The sequence below is a fragment of the Molothrus aeneus genome, chromosome 3 (assembly GCF_037042795.1).
Source record: "Molothrus aeneus isolate 106 chromosome 3, BPBGC_Maene_1.0, whole genome shotgun sequence".
In the NCBI taxonomy this organism is placed as follows: domain Eukaryota; kingdom Metazoa; phylum Chordata; class Aves; order Passeriformes; family Icteridae; genus Molothrus; species Molothrus aeneus.
In genome coordinates, this window is record NC_089648.1 from 107,057,949 (window position 1) to 107,080,301 (window position 22,353).

The 22,353-nt window shown below is 38.4% G+C and overlaps 2 protein-coding genes across 2 annotated transcripts in view; one reads left to right on the top strand and one right to left on the bottom strand.

The window, feature by feature from the left end:
• The window catches only part of CRYBG1 (crystallin beta-gamma domain containing 1), a 95,589-nt gene extending 73,333 nt beyond the window's left edge, over positions 1-22,256 (top strand). Inside the window, 9 exon segments of the mRNA XM_066547551.1 lie at positions 6,288-6,414; positions 6,593-6,625; positions 8,413-8,522; positions 8,747-8,876; positions 12,600-12,739; positions 15,057-15,180; positions 16,321-16,479; positions 19,333-19,495; positions 22,026-22,256. Coding sequence (XP_066403648.1) covers positions 6,288-6,414; positions 6,593-6,625; positions 8,413-8,522; positions 8,747-8,876; positions 12,600-12,739; positions 15,057-15,180; positions 16,321-16,479; positions 19,333-19,495; positions 22,026-22,114 — 1,075 coding nt within the window. The 3' untranslated portion in view covers positions 22,115-22,256.
• RTN4IP1 (reticulon 4 interacting protein 1) overlaps positions 4,998-22,353 on the bottom strand; it is a 44,003-nt gene continuing 26,647 nt past the window's right edge. The window contains exon 10 of the mRNA XM_066547554.1: positions 4,998-5,319. Coding sequence (XP_066403651.1) covers positions 5,209-5,319 — 111 coding nt within the window. The 3' untranslated portion in view covers positions 4,998-5,208. The remainder of the gene's footprint in view (positions 5,320-22,353) is intronic.

A 22,353-nucleotide genomic window follows, 5' to 3' on the forward strand; every position in this document is an offset into this window, starting at 1 on the left:
ACACAGAGTATAAAAGCATGAGATGAGATTTCATCAAGAGAGGAATTGTTTGTTCTTGTGGTTGCATTTGTTTGAAGCATTTTAACAGCAAAATTGTTATGGAAATAATTTCCACTTTTGAAACTAATTTCCAGGCTTCTTGCATTTGACCAGAGGTAGATTCCTTGCTCTTGTGTTTTAAATAGAAATAACTTTTACTATGCTCACTAATACCTTCTGATACTAGGGAGAGTAACTGTTCTGAAAATTAACATTGCTTTTGCAGTGAATCCTGTAGGTTTAACGGTGCTTTAGTGCTGTGGTGTTGGTGTTTATTGTTTGTTTGGGGTTTTGTTAAACATAGGGTTCCCAAAAGTGTCTATTAGCCCTGGCCATTAACAAACCACCTCTTAGTGCCATGAGTGCTATCACATGCAAGTGATCAGCTGATAGACTTTGCTGTTTGATTAGTCGAGTCCATCAACTGCAGATTGAGTTTCACAGCCTTGCAGACTGTATTAAAGTATTTTGGAAATGCCAACAAGTATTAGCAATCATGTCTGCAAACACACAAAATTAACTGAAGTACCAGAACCAAAAAAGCATGAAATGTACAGTCTGTCTCCCTGCCTGGTATTCATGCAGGTGACTTGCTGGAAGCTCTGCCTTACCCAGCCACACCCAAAATCTTTCCCTGTGTTATCTGTGCTCTATCTCTGCAAGTTTTGTCTGGATAAAGGTTGCAGAATCAAGCTCGGTGCATTCCAGAGGAATGCTTTTAATTTCTGTATGAATATGGTGTGACAGCAGGTTTTTTTCTGCCTGGTGACCTTTGAAGCCACTGTGCTCTTTTGTCTTCTGTAATATGCAAGAGAGATTCCTGGGAAAGAGTCGTCTCTGAAGGTTGGGAAACAAATTGTGGGTTACCTATCATGCCCTTCAAGTAGTTGTTCTAGTAAATGTGTCTGTTGCATCTGAGATGGGAATCATACATGAGTTTGAGTATTCTAGTAATTAAGAGTGGCTTTAACACTCTGATGGCAGAGGTGGCTAGAAGTCTTTATGAACAAAACTTGAACTACAGACTCTGCTACCACTTCTGTAATCTCATCTTGTAGACTCCAAAAGATGTAATTTGTAGCAATAAGGTTTTAAAACATTCAGATGCATTGCTCATAACAGGTGGCTAGCACTCAGCTCTTGAGAGTCTTGTACAATCCCTCTGTTTCCAGAGAAGTTGTGAGTGTTTGGGGGTTTTGTGGTGATCTTACTCAATGTTAAAGTGCCAGAAAGCTTGAATGATCTCTGTGAAGTCATGTTTGGCAGTACAGTGCTTTATTTTAAGTATTAACTGTCTGTTCAGGTAGAAGATTTTTTTTATATCTTTCCTTCCAAGAAATCTGTCACAGGGCAATGAATAATCCATTGAGCAATTTCCTGAGCTGTTTAGGTTGTAGTGCAGATGATGACATAGTGAACTGTGACAGATTCAATAAAAGCTTGTCATAATATTTCGAAGTAACCTTCCTGGTATTATATTGAAAACACTTAATTAAAATAAGTCAAAGATTTAAGAAGCCCTCTACCTTTCATTGCAATTTTTTAACTACATTCAATAAACTATTTTTTAACTACATTCAATAAAAGCTTGTCATAATATTTCGAAGTAACCTTCCTGGTATTATATTGAAAACACTTAATTAAAATAAGTCAAAGATTTAAGAAGCCCTCTACCTTTCATTGCAATTTTTTAACTACAGGTATCTGGGGTAAGCAGTTAGAGCAGTAAGATAACAGATGATCTGTATTTCCCACATAATTAATTTGATTGCTCTGTAATTTAAAGGGTATATCAAAGAAAAGAAAGCCTGACACTGCAGTGCACAGATACTATGGAACAAGTTCTGAGCTCAACTGCAGCTCTGAACTGTATTGCTGGAGACAGCCCAGCTCTGCATTTGGGGGGTGACTGTTCAATTTTGGGGCAATTCAACACTAGCTGCATTCAAATTTCTAAATTTCTAAATGTCTCTAAACATGTTTCCAAGCAATATTTTCGTGTCTTTGCTAAATCCATTGTAAAGACATCCTGAAAAATATATCCTATGGAGATGAGGATTGACTTCTTGAAAAATTAAATGTACTTCTTTAAAAATGAAAATGTTTTGCTCTTGAGCATTTTTTGGAGACTGGCCAAACATAAAATTCAAAAATTATTTTTCTGCCATTAGGGTAGGAGAAAGCAATCCAGGCTGCCTGGAAATAGGAGGGGCCTTTCTTCTTTTAAGTAGGGTTTGAACTTTACTTTCAAACTGGCAGAATTTGAAGTGGTGGAAAATTGAACTATTTACTAGCAACAGGTAACACCCTTTACAAGTTCAAGCAAGTACTAAAATCAAGTGTTGTACTATTTTGATTTCCCCTCTGCTTAAAAACTCCTTCAAGCTTTTATTTAATAGTGATCAAAATCACAGGAACTGCATGTTTGAAATGTGCCTTTTCTTTATCCATAAACACACCAAACTTTTGCCAGAACTCCTGAAGAAGCTCTTGTCTTTTAGTCGCTTTCCTTTGAACTTGCTGGAAGAAATTTCCCAGATTTGTTTATTTTATGTAGTCATCTGTTTACTGTGGTTGTGTTATCAGCCTGGTTTTCCCCTAGTTTTCAAGTAATTAATCCACAATGTAGATGGGGTTGCTGCTAGAGTATGTATGGATAGTGAGTGATATTAAGGAAATAATTAGGTAATGAGTGGTTCACATACAGAAACCAGAAGATAGTAAATTTAACCTAGATGCACTCAGGAAGGTAACATAGTGAAACTGGAGACACAATGTACAAGAACAAACCTTCACTGGGAGCTGAAAAGGGCAAGTACCCTTGGTTACTCCACTGGAGAGCACTTCAAAAAAAGCTTTAACTTCTCTGTGTGACTGAACTGATGTTCAGAAAAAAATCTTTAAAGGAGTAATAAAACTAAAGCTTGCAGGTCCCTGGAATACTAAGAATCACAGTCACAAAGGAGCATGATGAACTCATTTTCTCTCTCCTATAAATACAATTTTATTACCTCATTCTATCTGTTAATATTGTACAAGTCTGCAAATGCCAGTTAACTTTCTGACCTCCCTCCTAAAGTCAGACAAGGTGAGTCCTGGGCTAACTGAGGGCAAATCTGATTTTTGGTGAGCTACCCATATCTGGATTATTTTCTTGCCTGTACATTCAGACCCTGTTTGGAGCTGCACTTCCTAGATGTCATACGTAGGTGTTTTTGGAGAAAGAGTTTCTGTGTGTAATAGTACTAAGAATACATAATCAAAGCTTTATGCTACTTCTGGCTTCAGGGGCATGGATGGTGCCCAGGAGGAAAGGTCTCCAGCACCCTCCTGCCAGCAGCCTGGGCTGGAGCTGTTGCTCAGCCTCACGAGGGCAATTTGTGCATCTGGGGGTTACAAAATCTGTTGTGCTAGGAGAGCTCACTCCCTGTGGGGCAGGATGGTTGCTGCCATGCTGCAGAGCAGCCCTTCAGTTTTGTTGTGCCTGGCAGCTGGAGTGTGACTCTCCTGCTCAGGTGTGGAGGCAATATCTTGCTCTCCAGGACTTTCTGTGAAGTCAGAAGTTGGATTAAGGCAGTGCTCCTTCCTAGGGATAATCTTGAGGTCTGGCAGGTTTAGCTGGTACTGAATTCAGCTGCCTGTGCTTCATGATGTTATTACTACTTTCAGCAGCTTACATGGGCTTCTGAATTAAGTGGAGAAGCACAAGTATTTCACCACTAAGCCCTGACTCTAGGAACTGTCTGACTGCATGGGCTGACTTACATGGAAGAGTGGCACTTAATTATTTAAATCCCATTTATTTAAATGTAAACGTGTGCAAGTGAGATTCGTTGATTACTTCTGCATTCAGGCTGGGGGGAACTAAATAACTGCTATCAAGGGGCTCTTAGGAGGCTGCTGACATGTCTTACAGTTAATTTTATATCAAAAACACTTGTTTGCATAGATCTCAATTCAGTAAAACAACTGTGCACCATAGCTGTATCCTGGCACTTAGCACTGAAAAATCTAATGAATGCCTGCTGAAGAAATTGTTTAAGGAAACCTCATTTTCACTGCTTTTGGTGTATGTGATATACAGGTATAGACACACCTGAGACATTTGAACTCTCTGCTCAATTTATTGTACATACCAATGTCTCTTTGATGAATTACTCTGAGGTGATTTTGAAATGGACCTTGAAATATGCCGTGAGTAATTAGTGTGTAACAAGTTGGAATAATTGATTATATCTGAGGCAAACCAAGAGACGTGAATAGTGATGTGTGTGATTCACTGTTTGAATGTTTGCCATGGACAAGTAAAACAAAGTTCATACTCTTGGCACATACATGTTGGTGCACCTTTATTTCAGTTTGAAGTTATCCCACTTCTTGTATCTGCAGAGACTCTGGCATTTGTACCTGGAATAAAACTGCAGCTTAGTAGAATCCAATTGATCAACTCATAAATTAATAGGGAATTTTGATGTTGGGAGTTACCTTCCCCTGCAGATTTTAAGATCTGTAGCATTTTACTGCTTTGTGATATGAAATTTTTTGTTAGTGTAGAAACTCAGTAAGTTTCTGAGCCCATTGAAAGTGGATTTTGGCATAACCTAGCATATAGTCATTATGCACTACAGTGGCTAAAATTAAAAGCAAGTTGACTCTGAGTAGAAGTTTTTCTAGTAGAATCAGGAACCAGCAAGATGTCGTGATTCCTGCATAAATATAATGAACCAAAAGCAGCTGCTGCTGTGGTCTGAATTCATATGGACACTCAAAAAACAACCCAACAGATAAAAAAAGAGTTGTAAATATGGGAAAGCTTGGGAAGTATAGCAGTGAAAAGCAAGTCAAGTTCTGCAGGTTATCACAAAATCAAAGGTAGTATGTCGCTGTCGAGGCGGTCACGACATAAAGCAGAGACCACAAGCAGTCTCAGTTGGCAACACTTTATTATTGAACATGGCTGATTTTTATACACTTTCCAATTGTTTATGCTTCTTCTATCTTTACTATTGGCCACAATAAATCAACATAATACTATTGGTGAGAAGTTATAGTGACTTAACTAACTTTCTAAAAATGCTTCATCCAGCTGCAAAGTTCTTCTATCTTTCTTCTCTCGGTCTCCTTGGTTACAGCCTTGGAGAGAGCTCCTTATCAGCTTCTTCTTACTTCTCAGCTTCTTCTCACTCCTTTAGCTAACAGGCCCGCTGTTAGCCCCTTCCACAGTAGTATAGATGCAGGAAGTGTCTGGGCTTTCAGTATGGAACCAGGGTCAGAAGAACACTGTAATAGAAGATTTATTGAATGTAGTATACTGTTCTTAGCAAGACTAACTGATAGCAGATATTTAAGATTGGACCTAGAGCAGGAGTAATTGGACATCAGAGAGATATATGTAGTGATTTGGTTGCTTTTCCAATACTTCAAGTGTGTATCATGTCAAAAGTTGAAAGTCTTTCAAAAAGACATATTCTGACTGAGACAGAAGACTTGATGCAGATCTCTGAGTTTGTGGCCTGTGTCAAGCATGAGATCCAACTGAGTAGTTGCAATAACAGCTTTGCATTTAAATACATTGATCTGGTCAAATTTGTGGTGGTTTTGGTGCTTAGCTTACAAGGATATTCTTCTTGCTCTCTCTGATTCCTAGCAGGGAACAGTCTCCTCTGCTTAGCATATTTGCCTGTTGTTGCAGCTCAGCATCCTGTGGGGTGTGTATTTGCTTAAACACAACTGAGCTGTAGCTACAGGCAACATTAAAAGTCAGTATTGCTACATTTACTGCTCAGATTGCTCTGAAAGTTAGTTTTATTGAAAAGGCTGTATTCTGATATCTGTCTGTTGTTTTGGTTGTTTGGGGTTTTTTTGGTTTTTTGTTGTTTTTTTTTTTTTGTTTTTTTTTTTAAGATAAGAACTTGACCTTGGTAGAATAATAGAATTGTAAAACATCTTGAAATATTCTTACTGGAGGTAACTTTTAGGATATGTGGCACATGATGTGTCTGAACTTGTGCTTTCCTTTAGCTCATTCACTCTGATTTGTATCAACATCGGGCAAGAAGGTGGTAAAATTTGCATAGGTTTGCACTATCAGATACACTGGTTTGTTTAGGGTTTTAACAGTATCACAGTTTGGCACTTCAGAAACTTTTTATTTGTTCTTACATTAAAACAGTAATGAATGTACACATCTGCATTTTGGTAAAGTAGTGTGACTTCTACCAACCACTCTCCTCTTCTTTCTCTTTTAGATGGGTGGCTTATGAGAATCCTGAGTTTACAGGGGAGCAGTATATACTGGCTAAAGGGCTGTATCCCAGCATTGAGGCATGGGGGGGAAAGAATTGCAAAATATCTTCAGTTCAACCCATTGTTATGGTAAGGAGCTAATTTTCTACTTGTTTTGCAAGTTTCGCTGAAGTATTTGGAACTCTACTTTTTCTATCAAATATGGGTTATTTACATTATTTAAATGATAATTAATAGTAAATTTTGTATGATATTTTATCGCTGTTGAAAATATTTTTTCTCTTCTTTCCCCTCAAACCTTTTGCAGGATATTGCTGGAAGTGAAAGGGGTAAAGTCAAGGTAAGATACTTCTCTAAGCACGTGAAACATACTGTGTAATGTCTGTAACATGTAAATAAAGAAGTGGCTGTTTGTCCAGGGAAACACTCAGGTGTTTGCATAGATGGCTGACTAGTCAAAGAGTGAAGACTGCAGGTGGATGAAGGCTACATTCCAAACCTCTTGAGTAAGGCACATTAAGACCCAAGGAAGGTGGGATTTGATACACAATTGCCATTAGAACTTTCTTAGGGTACTGGCAATGTCTTGATTCAGCAAATGAGGTGTTTTGGGGTATCAGTGATTGTTTTATAGAGCTGGAGCCTGCAGCCCTGTGTGCAGAGGTGCAGGACCTGGAGTCTATTGCTGAGAGCTCTACAAACAGATGATGTTTTGGTGAGAGCACTACAGGATAGATGTTGTTCTTGGTACAGCTGACTTAATTCCTTGTGAACCTATTTCTTTGGTTAAGAGTTTTGTTAGTGGTGGTTGCACTTGAAGGGAGTTGTTCCCTCACGAGTACTGCTGAGTTCTGTTTAAAAGTTAATCCCATTTTTTGTCAATAACATAAGGGAAGGAAATGGCAGGGAGAACTTGGTTGTTCAGTGAGTTAATATATTTCTACATTGGACTGTCTCCTTTATGCAAGTACTAATATGTAGTTTTGGCAGTGAGGCTAATGGGCAGCTTTTTTCATCCTTCTTAATTTCTGAATCTTTTCAAATTTTCAGGTTTGTCCCTGTACAAAGTTATTTTTATTTTCATTTCAAAGTAGTGAGTATATCAGAGCCCTAAACCTAAGGAGACAATTCTTAGCTGTCCTGGTTTGCTACTCCTGATTAGTAGCATGCTTCACTGGAATCTCCTGCATAGGGATAATGCATAAACTATGGGGAATAAAAATCTCAAGGCTGCTTATTTTCAGCTGTGTGCATGAAAAATTATTTGCATCTTTACATTATGTGCCTATTAAGACCCTATCCTAAGGAAGACCTTATCCTAAGGAAACAAAGAAGTCGTGGCTTGCAGCCAACAGACTGCATCCATCGTCAGCGTGCTCCTCTTTGGGGAGCGCTGTACCTGCCCACACTCCTATCTCTATTAAGAGTGAATAAAGCTGGTAGGCATGTTGTAATGGGAATGACTTCTGTGTGATCATGGCTAATTATCCTCTAGCCAAATTAGCAAGTTTGCTGCTTAGAATTTTTTAATTTTTTTATGTTTTAATAAGGGCAAAACACTCTGGGCGATGTATCCTCTCTTATCCTTGGAGCAGAGAAAGGACTAACATGAGACTGTGTCTGCAGCTGTAAAGCCCATCTATCCTGGGAATATATGCCATACTTCTTGGCATGCTGTCTGAGTCCTTTGCCAGGATTATACACCATTTGTGTTCTGAGAGGCAGGGAGTTTCCATTTACTGAGAAGAGTATGCATTTTGGAGATTAAGCAGATTAGTAATATAAAAGAAATCTTTTTTATGGCATTTTAATAAAGTTGTGCCTATTCTGGTCACTCTTTGGGAATTTAAACATCTTACCCAGCAGATAGACCTAGAAGATATACTTGTTATTGTTGTTTTTATTATTTTGTATGTCACTAAGTGATTTACAGCCAGAAGTAATTTTTGGAGTTGTTACCTTGCTCTCTTGAGCAAGGATTGTAACACTGAAGAGGTGACAAACATAGGTAACCAAGGAAGACTGGGTGTTATAAGTATCTTTTTATGTAATTATAGAATTAATGGTAGACATGTAACTGAAGGTAGAAGAATTAATTTCCTTAAATATGTTTATAACTTTTTAAAGGTCCAGTTATTTTCAGAGCCTGAATTCAAGGGTAACTGCCAAATATTTGAAAAAAACACAAGATGTATTGATTCATTTGCTGTGAAGTCTTCAAAAATTTTAGATGGCAGGTAAGTTATATTGAATGAATAATGCAAAATCATTTAAATAGTAGAAGTTTTAGAAAAGCAACCAGCTTTCTAACACATGAGGTGGTTTCATAGATGGGGACTTACAGAGAGCAGTGCTTTGCTGTTTGCACATTGATCTTTCAGGCAAAACATTGTAAATAATGCATCTGCATTTTACTGGCACAGATGTCTTAAGAGGGAACTTCTTCTCCTTCTTTCTGCAGCTGCATAGTGTATGACCAGGAGGAATTCGCTGGTAACCAGTATGTGTTGGAAGAAGGGATCTATCCTGATCTGACAGCAATGGGTTGTTCACCCCAAGCAGTTCTAAAATCTTTACAGATCATAAATATTGTAAGTAAAACCTATTTGAAATACCATAAAGATAAGGACGGTGATGATACCTCTTTTTGAAACAGTAAAAATTCTAGGGCACACATACAACAGAGGAGGCTTGGGGGTGGTGGGGGGGTTGGTTTGTTTGGTTTGGTTTGGGTTTTTTTCTGTGCAGTAGCAGTTAAATATCCTAGCTGCACATAGTCAGGTTTTCTTGACCTCTGTGCTGTTTTTGTAAAGGAGAAGATGTTACAGAAGCAACTGCCTGGGATGCCTGTCCTTAATAACAGCTTATAAAAAACTTCTGTACAGAGTCAAGTCTATTTCCCAGTAGGAGAGACCACTTAGAATGGGTTGAGAAGGTGGTAGGACGGTGTGAAGAAATATCTGTACCATGGACCTTGTTTTGGATGCATATTTAAAAAACAGGCCTAATTAAGCAACTTTGCATGTAATACATGTAATTATAAGACACTGTTGTTATCATCAGGACAATGGAATTTGAGTTAATCACAAAATAATGCACCCTTCTAGATAGGTAAAGCAACACCCAATACTATTTGGCAAAATCAGGCCGTGTTGTTATGTGTGGTGGATACAAACTAAACTACATTTACATATTTTGTAACTCATCAGTGGCCAGGAAAGAGTTTACTCAAGCTTATAACCAATGATTATGATGGATCACTTATGGAATCTGCAAGTATCTTTTAAGATCAAAGTAATTACTAGCAAAATGTGGTCAAGATTCCAGGAACTTACAGCAACATGAGGAGATGGTACTTGTTTTAAAAAAGGAGTTCTCTTTGGATTTGGCAACTTTATTGCACTCCACTGTAATTTTGGTAACCTGTCAGTGGTGTAGCAGTTGATGAAGGAGAGCTGAAATGTGTCATCCTCTTTCACAGCTCTGGAGAATTTTGATGTACTCTGTAAACAACTGCAGCAAGTAGGTCTGCCTTCTGAACTCTTGGGCTGGCTAGTAGACAGATCTTACTAAAAACAATAGAATTGTTTCCAGCCAAGCTTGATGGGTGATTGCCATGAATTAAAATACATTTCAATAGTTGCTGGCTTTAAAATGCTTGTTTCATTTCAGTCGTTCCTGGGTTTAAAATGCTTGTTTCAAGCTGGAAGGATCAGCTTACTTTTAAATGATTTACTATTTGTGACAGAGACTGATGTGTTAAAACAGAAATGGCAGTTCTGTGCTTCTTTAAGTTCTTTGCACATGTGAAACTTGTTCTAGCCCTATATTTTATCACACTTCAGACAGCAGCACAGAGCTGCATCTGTCTGCAAATCATGTGCTGCTGCTTCCTTCTTCAGAGGCTCCCTAGCTGCAGAGAAGAGGAGAATGGGTTACTTTGCTCATTGGTTTATTAGCAAACCAGAATAGAAAGAATGATTATTTCTGTCTTACTACTTACATTGTTTATTTTTCATGATTTTCCTAAAGCTTGAGCCTTATTATTTTAGCTCCTGGTTTCACCTGTCAGACATGTTTTGGGACTGTATTTTGGCAGTGCCAATCTTAATTCCTCCCTACCATCTGCCATTTCTATAACTTTCCTCGGGATTTTTCATGACATTTCTATACAAGAAGCACCTTTGCTATTTTAATGTCATGTTACTGTATTTATCTAGTTAAACACCCCTTTTGAAAGGATGATTTTTTAAGTGACCATAAACAAGAGGAAATTAAAGGGATAGTTGATACACTTATAAGTGAAAGCTAAAAGGGCTTTTTTAAATAAGGGAACTTATGAAACTATATTAAGGGCTGTTTATAAGCTCAAGGGTTTTGGGGGGTTAGATTCCACTATATCTTGGTTGTGCTTGCTTTGCATGTTCCACGTAGTTGTGCTGCAGATAGAACCTGGCATTTTTCCTTCTTGAATTTGACACACGTTCTTCTTCCTGAGCATACTATAAAAAACAGCTGTGAATGTGGTTTATACTTGAACAGTCTTCTGTAATGAGAAACCCTGTGGAATAACTAAATGGAGATCTGCAGGAACACCAGCTTGGTACAGTGCAGTACAGGGGAAGAACTGACAGAAAATTCACGAGCTGACCTTGCACTTGTCACTGTTTTATATAACAGTATTGCTGCTGAATCAAAAAAATGCCCAGTATAAGGTGTGGCAGAAAATTGGAGGATTGTCTTTTCCATTTCTGTTGTCTTTACAAGTGGATTATTTCTAAAGCATGGCATCAGGCTGAAAGGCTGTTGTCTGAGAAGTTGCATGTCTCAGAGGGCAGGTGCCAGTCTCTAAAAGGGCTTAGAGTTCAGAGGCACTGAGATGTCATCAAAGTGTGACTGGTCCCGTTGGGCTCTTCAGCTGTGGTGGTGCATGACAATCTAACTGGTGTTGCCTTTCATGGTGGGGCTGAGCAGACTCTGATTTTGGAGTAAAGGGAAAAGGCCTCTCCTGGAATTCTCCACAGCCTAGCAGCGTGTGTGCCATCAGGAAGCAGAGGTCAGCTGCTCTGTGATAAACTGGACTGCTGTGAAGGTAATGGTGACGCTCATGCAACGCCGTCATCTGAGCCCTTAAACATCTAAAGGGAGATTAAAGAGGAATTTAAGCACTGTTAGAAATGGGTAGATGGGAGGTCTTGCCTAATAAATTCCCATGGAAGCATGCATATATGAGCTGCCACGCATGCATGGAGCCAGCTCTGCCTTGGAGGGCTTGTTTGCATGCCTGAGGGCGGATGGGAGTCTGTCGAGACTTTGCGTCATGTCAGGCGTTCCCGATCCAGCTGATGTGTGAGTGCACTGAACACCTGCCAGAAGGAAGGAGCTCTTCTGGCTGCGGCGTTGGATTGATGCAGTGGCTGGCTGGAAGATTTGTGAGAAAGGGAGTGGCAGTGTCATTTCTGTCTATGAGTGTACACTGTAGCACCAGGACACTCAGGCTTAATTGACTTTACCCTGGGGAATTTCAAACCCTACCTTCCAGCTTCCACAGGAAGGCCTTCATTATGACAGGGTATTTTCAGTCCACTACAGATACCTTGCCCCACAGAAAAGAGTCCAAAGTTCCTTTTCCAAAAGACCTTCAAATTGGATTCAGTACTGCAGAGAGCTTCGTGTGGGCAGAACCCCTCTGACATCAGAAGCATTTTGACAGAGAAGAAGAATCTTCTCCACACAGCAATTTGGAGGATTCCAGTGTTACAGTTTTCACTTGTTGTTAATTTTTACCTCAGTAGTATGGATCTTGAATCTTTTGTCTAGTCAGAGATTGAAGTTGCTGTAACCTACTGTAAAAGTTAAAAATTAATGCAATAAGTGATAAGCAGTGCTGACAAGGCTGTCATCATTTGAAGCTGTAGAAATCAATATTATCTTACTGTCTGTTCAGCTCTTTGTAGAAAATTCCCACGAGTGGGGGTTAGTGCAATGCAAGAGAGATATGGCATTGATTAAAATGTATTTTAAAACATACTTAAGGTATTGTGCAAGAACCAGCCACAGAGGTCTTTGTGCCTGAAGATAAGGAAGCTTTGTGTTCCATGTAAGCAGATCCCTCCTGTATTTTGTATAAGGGTTTTTTATGACTTTTCAAGTTTAATTAGAGAGTTGAAGAGCAGAAACATTCAGGGTTTTTGATCTTAAACAATCCAGAAGAAACCTCTGAAATAAAAGGAGTATGTGGCATACTGATTGATCTTCACAGTCACCATCTGGAATTCCAGCATCCTATAAAAGCACTTATCTTCCTTTTGCAGGAGCTGTCTGAGCCCTGCATAGCTCTTTTTGAAAAGACGGGTTTCCAAGGAAAGAAAATCGAGTTCAGTACAGGAATCTTAAATCTGCAGTTCCTGGGATACAATCCTCGCATAGCTTCAGTTCAAGTCCTTGGTGGCATGTAAGTTTAAAATCACCTTTTGATTCTTTAGAATGAAGTACTTACAGGTGTAATGGAACCACAGAATGTAAAATTAGAATATCATAATGTGTGCAGTGCATTAATGCCATTTCATCTTACAGAGCATTTTCATATCCTGTCTCAACAATATATTATCACTGACTCATGTCCTTTGCTAGGAGTTGAAATGAATTTGAATAAAGCTCTCAGGAAAACTCATGTCTTCTCTCATGCCATATTATAAAAATCAGCTGGGATAGCATCCTTAAAACCAACTTCTCTGCTCTTGGTTTATGTCTCAGTTGTAAAAAAATCATCTGGTTTGTGATCTGTGTTATAAGTTAAAAATGTTTTTTTAATAAGTCTTCATGGTCATCCTTTAACTTCTGCTATGGACACACAGGTACAGTCAGACCATGAGCTCACCTCTCTTGGTGTTAGTAGTAATAGTCCCTTTACTTCAGGAATTGGATGAGAATCTAGTGGTTAGATTTGGTAGCTGTATTTAAGCAGTTGTGTTCTCTAAACATACCTTAGAAGACTATGTAAAAAAATGGTCTTGAAGTTTACTTCATTTTAAACTTCTGTCATGAAGCTTAAAAGCTGTTTGGAAGCTTTTTTAATAATGCTTTTAAAATTTACTGTCCTATAATCTAGGGTTCCAGCATATCTGTTAAATTATCTTTTTGGTTTTTTCCCTGTTGTTAACCTATAGGTTGTTAACCTATACCTCTGAGATACTTGCCCCCAGTTTTGGTGGTTTTTGTCATTTGGGTTTTTTTGGTTTTGTTTCAATGATAGGTCCATGTTACTGTTGCTTTGCATTTAAATGTGTTCTTTTGAAGAGGTAAATTTCCAAGGTGTGTGCTAGAGAGATGCTGTTGGGTAGCTTAAGACTGCCCTCAAGTGGATAGCTAATAAGCCAATCTGTAGAGTAAATAATTTTCCCCATCAGGATAAGCTGGTCAAAGAGTTTTCTTAGCACACTGAAACCCACTGAACTTTGAAACAAAGGTTGTAAGAAAAGGTACATGTTTGTATTGTGAAGCCTCCAAAGGTTTCAGTATCTTTCACCATAACCACAATATAGTTGATTCTCACTTTCCATAACATGAAGTCAAACATCAAGTTATTTCTTTGCCAATATCATTATTGCAGGTAATGGAATTGTGAATTGTGTATGTTTTCTGTCCAATTAATATATGTGGGGTTTTTTTCTCTGGTGGATCACTGGAAACATAGAATATGGTATGTAAATTTGGATTTCATTATAGCAGTGTCAGCTGCTGAAATGTGTCAAAATACAGGGTTTACAGCTTCCTTGCCCCTGCTGCCTCCCTTATTGAAGAGAGTTTCATCTTCTCTTCCTTTGCTTAGAGACCTCCATTTATAATTCCTGGGGATAGATGGGTATTAGGCAATGAAAAAGCACCAAAATTAAAGTGAATTTGCTTCTGGATGGAGAAGTCTGGCGACAAATCAGTCAGAGGAGGGAGGTAACCTGAAAATGAATGTATTGAGTGTTCATGTACTCAGACCCCCATGGCTACCAGACAGTCCCAGCACATCACTGTGAGAAAACTAGAAATTGCACTGTATGGCAGCCTATTTTGAAGCCCAGACATAATTCACTGGTTGTGTCAATAATGGAGAATCAGAAGTTGGGTTCTGATAGATTACACTCAATGTGTGATTTTAAGCATAGTTGGATGCATGTTAGGGAATGCTAAACAGATTTTTTTGATGTGCACTCTTGCTCTGTCTCTTCCCCACCCCCCTTGCAGGTATTTGGAAAGAAGAGAGATGTTATGAAATAAAACCTCTATCAAAATACCCAAGAGAAGTTCACCCTGTTGCAGTTTCCAGTATTTGCTTGTTCCAGTCTGCATCCATAGTAGTTCTTTCTCATGTGAACCAGGCCTGTCCAAATTCAGACACAGAAACCAGCTGGTTCTGCACCTGCAGCAATGTAGCATTTACTGCATATAGATCTGTGCTCCTTGAGGAGTCACAGTGCCTCCTGAAAACAAATGGCATTTAAAAGTTGGGTTCTCCCAAGAAAATGCTGTGCTTCATCCAGCTTGTAACTTTTAAATAATAGGATTCTAAAATTAGAACTCCTGTGTACCCATCTCAGTGTGGCTGACCTTAATCAGGATGTTATTTTATTATTTTTTAAGGCCTGTTACAAAGAAGGTAATTGGCTTTCCAAAGCTAAACTCTACTATGTTGTGGGACAGATTTCTATTAAACTCATTTATTGATTCCAAAGCAGAATTTGGCAGTTAAAACATTGTCTTATTTTTTCTCCTCATAGATGGATAATTTATGAACACAGTAATTACAGGGGACGTCAGATGATGCTAACACCAAATGAAATTCCAGATTGGTATAAAGCCAGTGGCTTTTGTCAGATAGGTTCTCTGAGACCTTTACTGCAGGTGAGTGGCCTTTGACATGACATGTCAAGCACTAATTTACATCTTGTCATGGGGTTGGGGAGATACTATGCAGCTGTAAGCAGTGTTACAGCCTTGTCACAGGCATGTGACAAACTTCAGCATTGGCAGTTGTGTAAAGAAATCCAGAGTTTTGCGTGTAATAAAAGCTGTTTGAATATGCTACATGGCTTTGCAGTTACACGGCTTAAACTGTTAATTAAGCATCCTTTAAACCAAAGTACAGAAGACAGCATATAAGGATTAATTAAGGATTAATAAATAATGGCTATAACTGCTATATAGAAATGATTTTAAGTTGTTTCATAACTAGCACCCAGACTGGTTGCTGGCATACTGTCTGTACTGTCTGCATTATTTATGGAACAACAAGAAAATGGGTAAAAAAATAAAAGATACTTCAGTTAGTAGTGATTTTGTGTTGATTTAAGAGGAAAAGTCCCTCCCTGCTTATTACTTGGCAAAATAATTTGCAAATCTAATGCAAAATTTATTCTTGTCATGTACTCTTTATTTTGTTCTAAAAATATATTTTGTTCTATAAATATGTATAATATTTTGTTCCATGTGATCTTGTCCAATGGTGCAGCAGTCCTGGGAGCTTTAACATTTGAGGTTCTTGGTTTCATTGGAGAAACAGCTTTTCCTAATTTATAGGTTACTTGTACCTGTAACCAGCTTCATTTGCTTGCTGTCATAGCTTTGTCTTTGCATAGCCTTAAGCAGAATTAGGAATAATGCATTTTGACTGCCCTGCTGAGAGCTTGTCTGAACAGAAGTGTTCATGTGCAAGAGGCCACACAAGTGCACCCTTAATGAAAGCTAAGAGGATATATGGAAGGGAATTAGCAGAGAGAAGTTAAGTTAGTTCTGCTCTGAATTAAAAATTTTTAGCTTTCCACTGTGTGCTGATTTCAGTGCATAGGAAAGCCTAAAACTCTCCATACAATGTGGTGAGTTCTCACAGCTTGTCTTGTCCAGATGTTTATGGGCTTCTGAATTACGTTCTCAAATTAGAAACTTAAGCTTTCAGAAAGAAAGAGGGAAGTTTGGGGTTCAGCACTGACAGTAACTGCTGTCTCTGCTGAGATTGTGGTTAAAGAGTGCTTTTGTTTTGTGCAGAAACGTGTGTACTTCAGGCTTCGAAACAAGGAAACAGGAAAATTTATGTCAGCTGATGGCAACCTAGATAATCTGAATCTTCTCAGAATTCAGGTTGCAGAAGATACAGACTCAGATGATCAAATCTGGGTTTATCAGGATGGATTCATAAGGTGTCGGGTAAGGTTTGAGTTCAATGTGCATTTTCTCCTTTCCTCTCCAGTAGTAGGGCTTTATGAATTTAATTCCTACTGCAACATCTTCATTTATTTTATAGGCTTAATCTGTTTCAACTATAATGTAATCTTTCTGTAGGGAGTTGGTTTTTGTGGGCATTGTTTTGTTTTTATCAACTCTGGCTTTTTCAGGTGATACAAACTAGTTGTATGATACTTTTTTTGATATAATTGAAATTTTGAGAGAAAGTATTGCAAAAGTATCAAAGCAGGGGAGACCCTTCCTAATAATATTTTGAACTATGCATAGAACTATGCATACCTTGCAGTAGGACAGTTAGTGTAATGTAGGTTGGTATTTGCACTGGTTTAGAGCAAATTTGGGAGGAAACAGTTAAAAATATAAACATCATAAAGTCACCCTAGGACAATATCCTCTTCTGCATTTAGACAAACTTAAAGATAAAATCCCACTCTTTGGAGCCATTTAGGGGTGGGTTTTTTTGGTTTTGTTTTGGGGTTTTTTGTTTGTTTTCTGGTTATCCCTGTATTAGTCAAATCCCTCCTTTTTCCTTTCTTCTGTACAAGTTTCCAAATGAAGCCCTACTTTTCTCACAGTTCATAAAACTAATCATGTGCAAATTGTCATTGAGGTGAGCAGAGGTATGCACAGTTCATATAATGTTTAAGCATGAACAGTCTTCGGTAGGGATGCCAGCCAAAAGAAAATTAAGTTACTTTAATACTGTTAAACAGCTTGACTGCAAAGAATCATGTGAACTTTTTCTATAGGATTGTATAACTTCAAAGGAGCCATTTATAACTATGTCATCTATGCTGGAGGGAAGAATCTTACTGTTAATAAGCTAAGGCATTGTTTGGACATGTTTGCAGGACACATGCAGTTGTAAAAGGGATTTATGCAGACAGCAAAATGATGCAAAGTAAGCTAAAAGCTTTAATATGACATACAAAAGACTTCTCTTTTGATGGTGCTTCTCAAACATGTCAACGAGTTTTCATATTGAGACAGTGTGGTATTATATGGCTTTGGATAAATGCTCCTGGTTTTTGCCCTTTTTCTGTATCTCATAAAGCAATTTTTCTGTGCACAGAAAATAGATGGCTTGTGCTGTATAGCAATCAGGTAGCTTAGTGCAGAGTGCAAACAGGCAACATTGATCTTAAGTGACTGAACTCCTACAGAGCTCTGCCATCTTTCTGGTGAATGGTAGTAAATCCATTTTGCACAAACCAGAAATTGGGTTCACCACATATTACAAAGAAAACTGAGCTCCTGGGTGGGTAACTCCTGCATGAAGGCAAACACAGGTCACTGGAAGAACCTGCACCTTCCTGTAAGCTTGGGTCATCTCAGTGACTGAGTCATGAGATGTGACCTTGAGCTGTGCCTGAGGTTTTCAAGAAAGGGCTGTTACAAGTATGTGGGATAACCAGTAAGCAAGATATGAACGTCATTCTGCTCTTTTTTCAGAAACAGATGTGAATGCAGGTCTCCTTACTCTTCATGAGTTTCATGGAGATGGGTTAAGTTCTGGCCTAGGGAACTTAATGTCTAAGCTCAGAGTTTTCCTTGTCCCAGAGAACGCTTCAGATACAAGTGAGAACTTCACAACCAAATCAACTTTCTTTAATTCTAGGTTATGACACTCAGAAGTATGACTTTTTCAAGAAAAAGTGCTTTCAAAAGTACTTGTAAAATAATTTAGGGCCATTTCAATGACAGATGAGTGTTCCATCTGCCACAGAAGTGCATGCAGTAGTTAAAAGGTGCAGTTTATGATGATCTACTGAAAATCATTGTTTATCTAGAAAAATTGACTGTTACTTAGTAATACAGCCTTAACACTCTTTTGAAAAAACCTTGATTTTTGCCAGCTCTTTTTTTAACCAAGAAGACATTTGCAGATGTTTGGAATCAAGTAATACAAGTGACTAGGAAAAGAGTGCAGAACAAAGAAGCAAATATTTCTGTGATACCCTGTGAAATTCGCACACTTGATACTGTGCAATTATGTCCTCTTTATGAAAAGGTTACTGCAAAACTAGAAATGTTTGGGAAAAAAATATGTTCAGAGGAAATGGAGTGCCTCCATGCAAGGAAGAGACAAAATAGTGAGGACATTTTAGCCTACAAAGGGCACACTTTGAGGGATGATGTGCTTGAAGTCTCTGCAAACATAGCATAGACAACACATCCTTTAAAATAATCCAGGGATGAGGAGCGCATCAAACAAAACTACTTGCATATCAAATTATTTTTAATTTATATATATATATATATATATATTTTAAATAATGGTAGTTAGGATTTGGAACTGCTTTCCACAGTATGGAAGGGCTACAATACAGGAGGGCGTTCACATTAAAGGTTACTTTGATCTTGGTGGGTAGTGACTAATAAATTCACACAAGGGACAGAAAATGGGTATTAAAGATGATGGAATGCATGGAAAAGTCTTTGGGCTGGCAATTGCTGTAGCCTGGAAGAGATAACCAGGAACATACTTCATAGAAGAGTACTGGCAATGTAATCTTCCATGGTGTTGATGTAATCTTCAGTTACTGGCCACTGCTATAGACAGGTGCTAATTGTTCCTTTTGATCTGATACTCCATAGTTATTTTAATGTTCCCATGTAGTAGAGAGTGTCAGCATAAACAGGAACAAAAGAAAGATAAGTCTTGAGTTTGGGGCAAAAATGGATTCCTGGAGGGAAAGTCATTCTTAAATTCTATTCTCACCTGATGATATCTCTCAGATTTGATAAAAAAAACAGTGGACAGTAGAAGTAAAGCCATTCTGAGTAATTGCTCTTGCCTTTCTGATGACACAGATGGCAGAGGATTGCTGCTTGACAATTGTTGGAAATCTTATAACCCCTGGCTCTAAACTCGGTCTGTCATTTGAGCGGAATGAAGACAAACAATATTGGCATATTAGTCCCGATGGCAGAATTTATAGCAAGATGAAACCCAAGCTGGTTTTAGATATCAAAGGTAAGCAAATGTTATCTCATTACATTGGGTCTTAATTACATGGTATTTGCAGTGGGATACACACTAAATTAAGGATGGTGCTTTAGTTGCTTTAATCTAGAAGCAAAAAAGACCCGATCAGCTAGTTTGACCTCCTGAATTATACAGGCCCTAAGACTTCATTTCATTTCTCCTACATACAATTTAGTAACCCACAGTACTTGCTTATCTTGTATTCTCAGTGTCCACTCACTGTAGATAGCCTCAGTTAATTTTTGGGCAATGTGAATATGATTTTTTAAAATGGTGAAGCAAGAACAACCTAACTTTTCATTAACTTTAATTTCTGTAAGTGCAAATTTTCTTACATAGTAGTTGTAGATGCAATGGCCAAAGGATATTAGGAAAGCAAAGGCAGGCTTGTATACTGATGTAAATGCAGGCTTGTATACTGATTAGATGCAAAAAGGTGGGGCTCTTTTGTTTATTAATGGCTATGCCTATATGACAAGTGTGAGATTCTGCCATAGCAGCCTGGGGTCTGTGAGCACTTGATGTGTATTTTGGAGTCACTTTTGTCATAGTAATTTGATTTGTGTAGATACTGTTTCTGAACTTCATTTTCAGAGCTTCACAGAAGGTCTAAAAAAGTAGCAAATTTAATGATTAGCAAAATTAGCATAATCAGATGTTCTTACATAACTGCTTTTGTGGGTGAAGGGAGTAAACATTTTCTGTATCTGTTCTATTCTGTTAATATTTTTAGCTGTTTTAAAATTGATTTTAAATTGATGCTGTGACATTATGTCAATTACAATGACCACTACCCCCCAACAAAAAACCCAAACCAACCAGAAAAACAGCAGAGTCAGCACTTTAGATCTAAACAGGACTGAATGTGTGGAATCATAGAATATCCTGAGCTGGATGGGACCTATAAGGATCATCAAAGTCCAACTCCTGGCCCTGCAAGGGACACCCCAACAGTCACACCATGTGCCTGAGAGCATTGTCCAAAATCTTCTTCAACTCTATCAGGCTTGGTGCTGTGACTGCTTTCCTGGGGACCCTGTTCCAAACAAGCAGAAATACTACTGCATTGCCTTTTCTTCAGTAAATCATGTTAAAACCAATTCTGCTTTTATAATTGAAGAACTTTACAATTGATGGGCCTGGTAGTGGGAGTATAGATGCACTCTTAGCTTTAAAACAAAGTAAATCTGTACAATAAATACAAAACAGTAGATACACGTAGCTTTTTTTCTGAGAAAGCCTAGTAAGAACATTGCCTATTTCTGCCAACTCTCCCAATTCATTGCAGACCACAAATTGTGTTTTAAAGAATTCCTCAGCAAATGAATGCAGTTGTGTAACAGTGCAGTTGCCAATGCCACCTTGTGGATAAACTGGCATAGCACAAAAGCCTTGTCCAGAGCACCATGCTATCAAAGTAAATAGTCTCTCTATCCACTGAAAAAAAACTCCCATCTTAACATGTTTACATTCTATCAGACACCACTTTAAAAAAATTTCTGCACTCAAAGTGATAACTGAGCTACAAAAACATAACATTAGCTACAAAGCTCAGTATGTTAGACTCATCATAAGCTTTCAGCTGCCAGGCTTGTCTTTTGCTCAGTCAGGGAGGGTGAGGCAATGGAGGTACAGAACAAAAAGACAGTGTCTGTGGGAGTGTCCTGGTGCTTTGTATAAATGGTTTGCACAGATGGCTACTTCCAGTGGGAACACCACCTGCTTTGCAGGTGTGTTGTACTGCAGGAAATGCACGTCCTACATTTCTGCAGTACATACTAGATCTGAGGGAGAAAACCATCACTTCTGACTTTCAGCTCCAGTGAAATGTCTTTGCTTCCCAGTTTCTTAAGTTAGAATATTAATGGTGCTCTTATATGAGAACATATTTGGCATTGTACCACATCAGTAGATTAAGCTCCCCTAAGAAATGTTCCTATTTTGCATTCAGATACATTCAGCTGCCAGTGGAAACAGCTGAACATTGGGTGATACATTGTGCATGATGACTTGTGATTCATCTGGTCAAAATAAAAGATTATAATGGTGAGGAGTAAACGAGTGCCAGACCTTGTCTCTGACTTGGTCACGTGTGTATTGTCTGGTAGCAGAAGGACCTACTTCATCATCTAAATATCTTCACTCTGTTTTTAGAGCCAATTGACAATGTCGCAGGAAAACTGAATAGTCAAGCGTGATTTTTGGGAAGTGACAGTCTTCAAGGAGCTGCACCTGACTATACAGCAGTGTTTCTTTCCTTTTCCATCCAGGCTGAAAAAGCTGAGAAACTGAATTGCTAAAGGGGTGGAGAGAATAAGGCAGACTGATCCTGGTTAATTCAAAACCTGTTTCAAAAATAAATTCCAAAAGCAGGCAGTGATGAAAATACATTTGTCTTCTCAGAGCTACGGTCGAAGATAAATTGTCTACACCAGCTCTTACAGAGCTTTTCTGAAAGCTAGAGTATTTGTCTCTTATTTGAAAGATAACCTCCCCTCTTTGACATTTCTCTCTACAGGAGGCACTCAGTATGACTGCGACCATGTTGTCGTCAACACAGTCAGCGAAGAAAAGTTAACGCAGTGTTGGGAACCACTGGTTGTATAAACCCAGTGAAGCAAAGATGATGTTTGGATTGGCCGCTGTTCTGGACATTGGAATTGGCACTGCCATCTCTGAAGGATATAGGATCAATGATCAGAGTTTTGTCTTTTCTTCACAATTTTAAAAAGAACAAGCAACAGAATTATTTCACCTCCCTATCCAAGATTATTTTCCCTATAAAAGTTTGAGTATCTCAAAACATTCTTTTTTTTTTTTTTTTTTTTTAAATCCTTACAATTCAG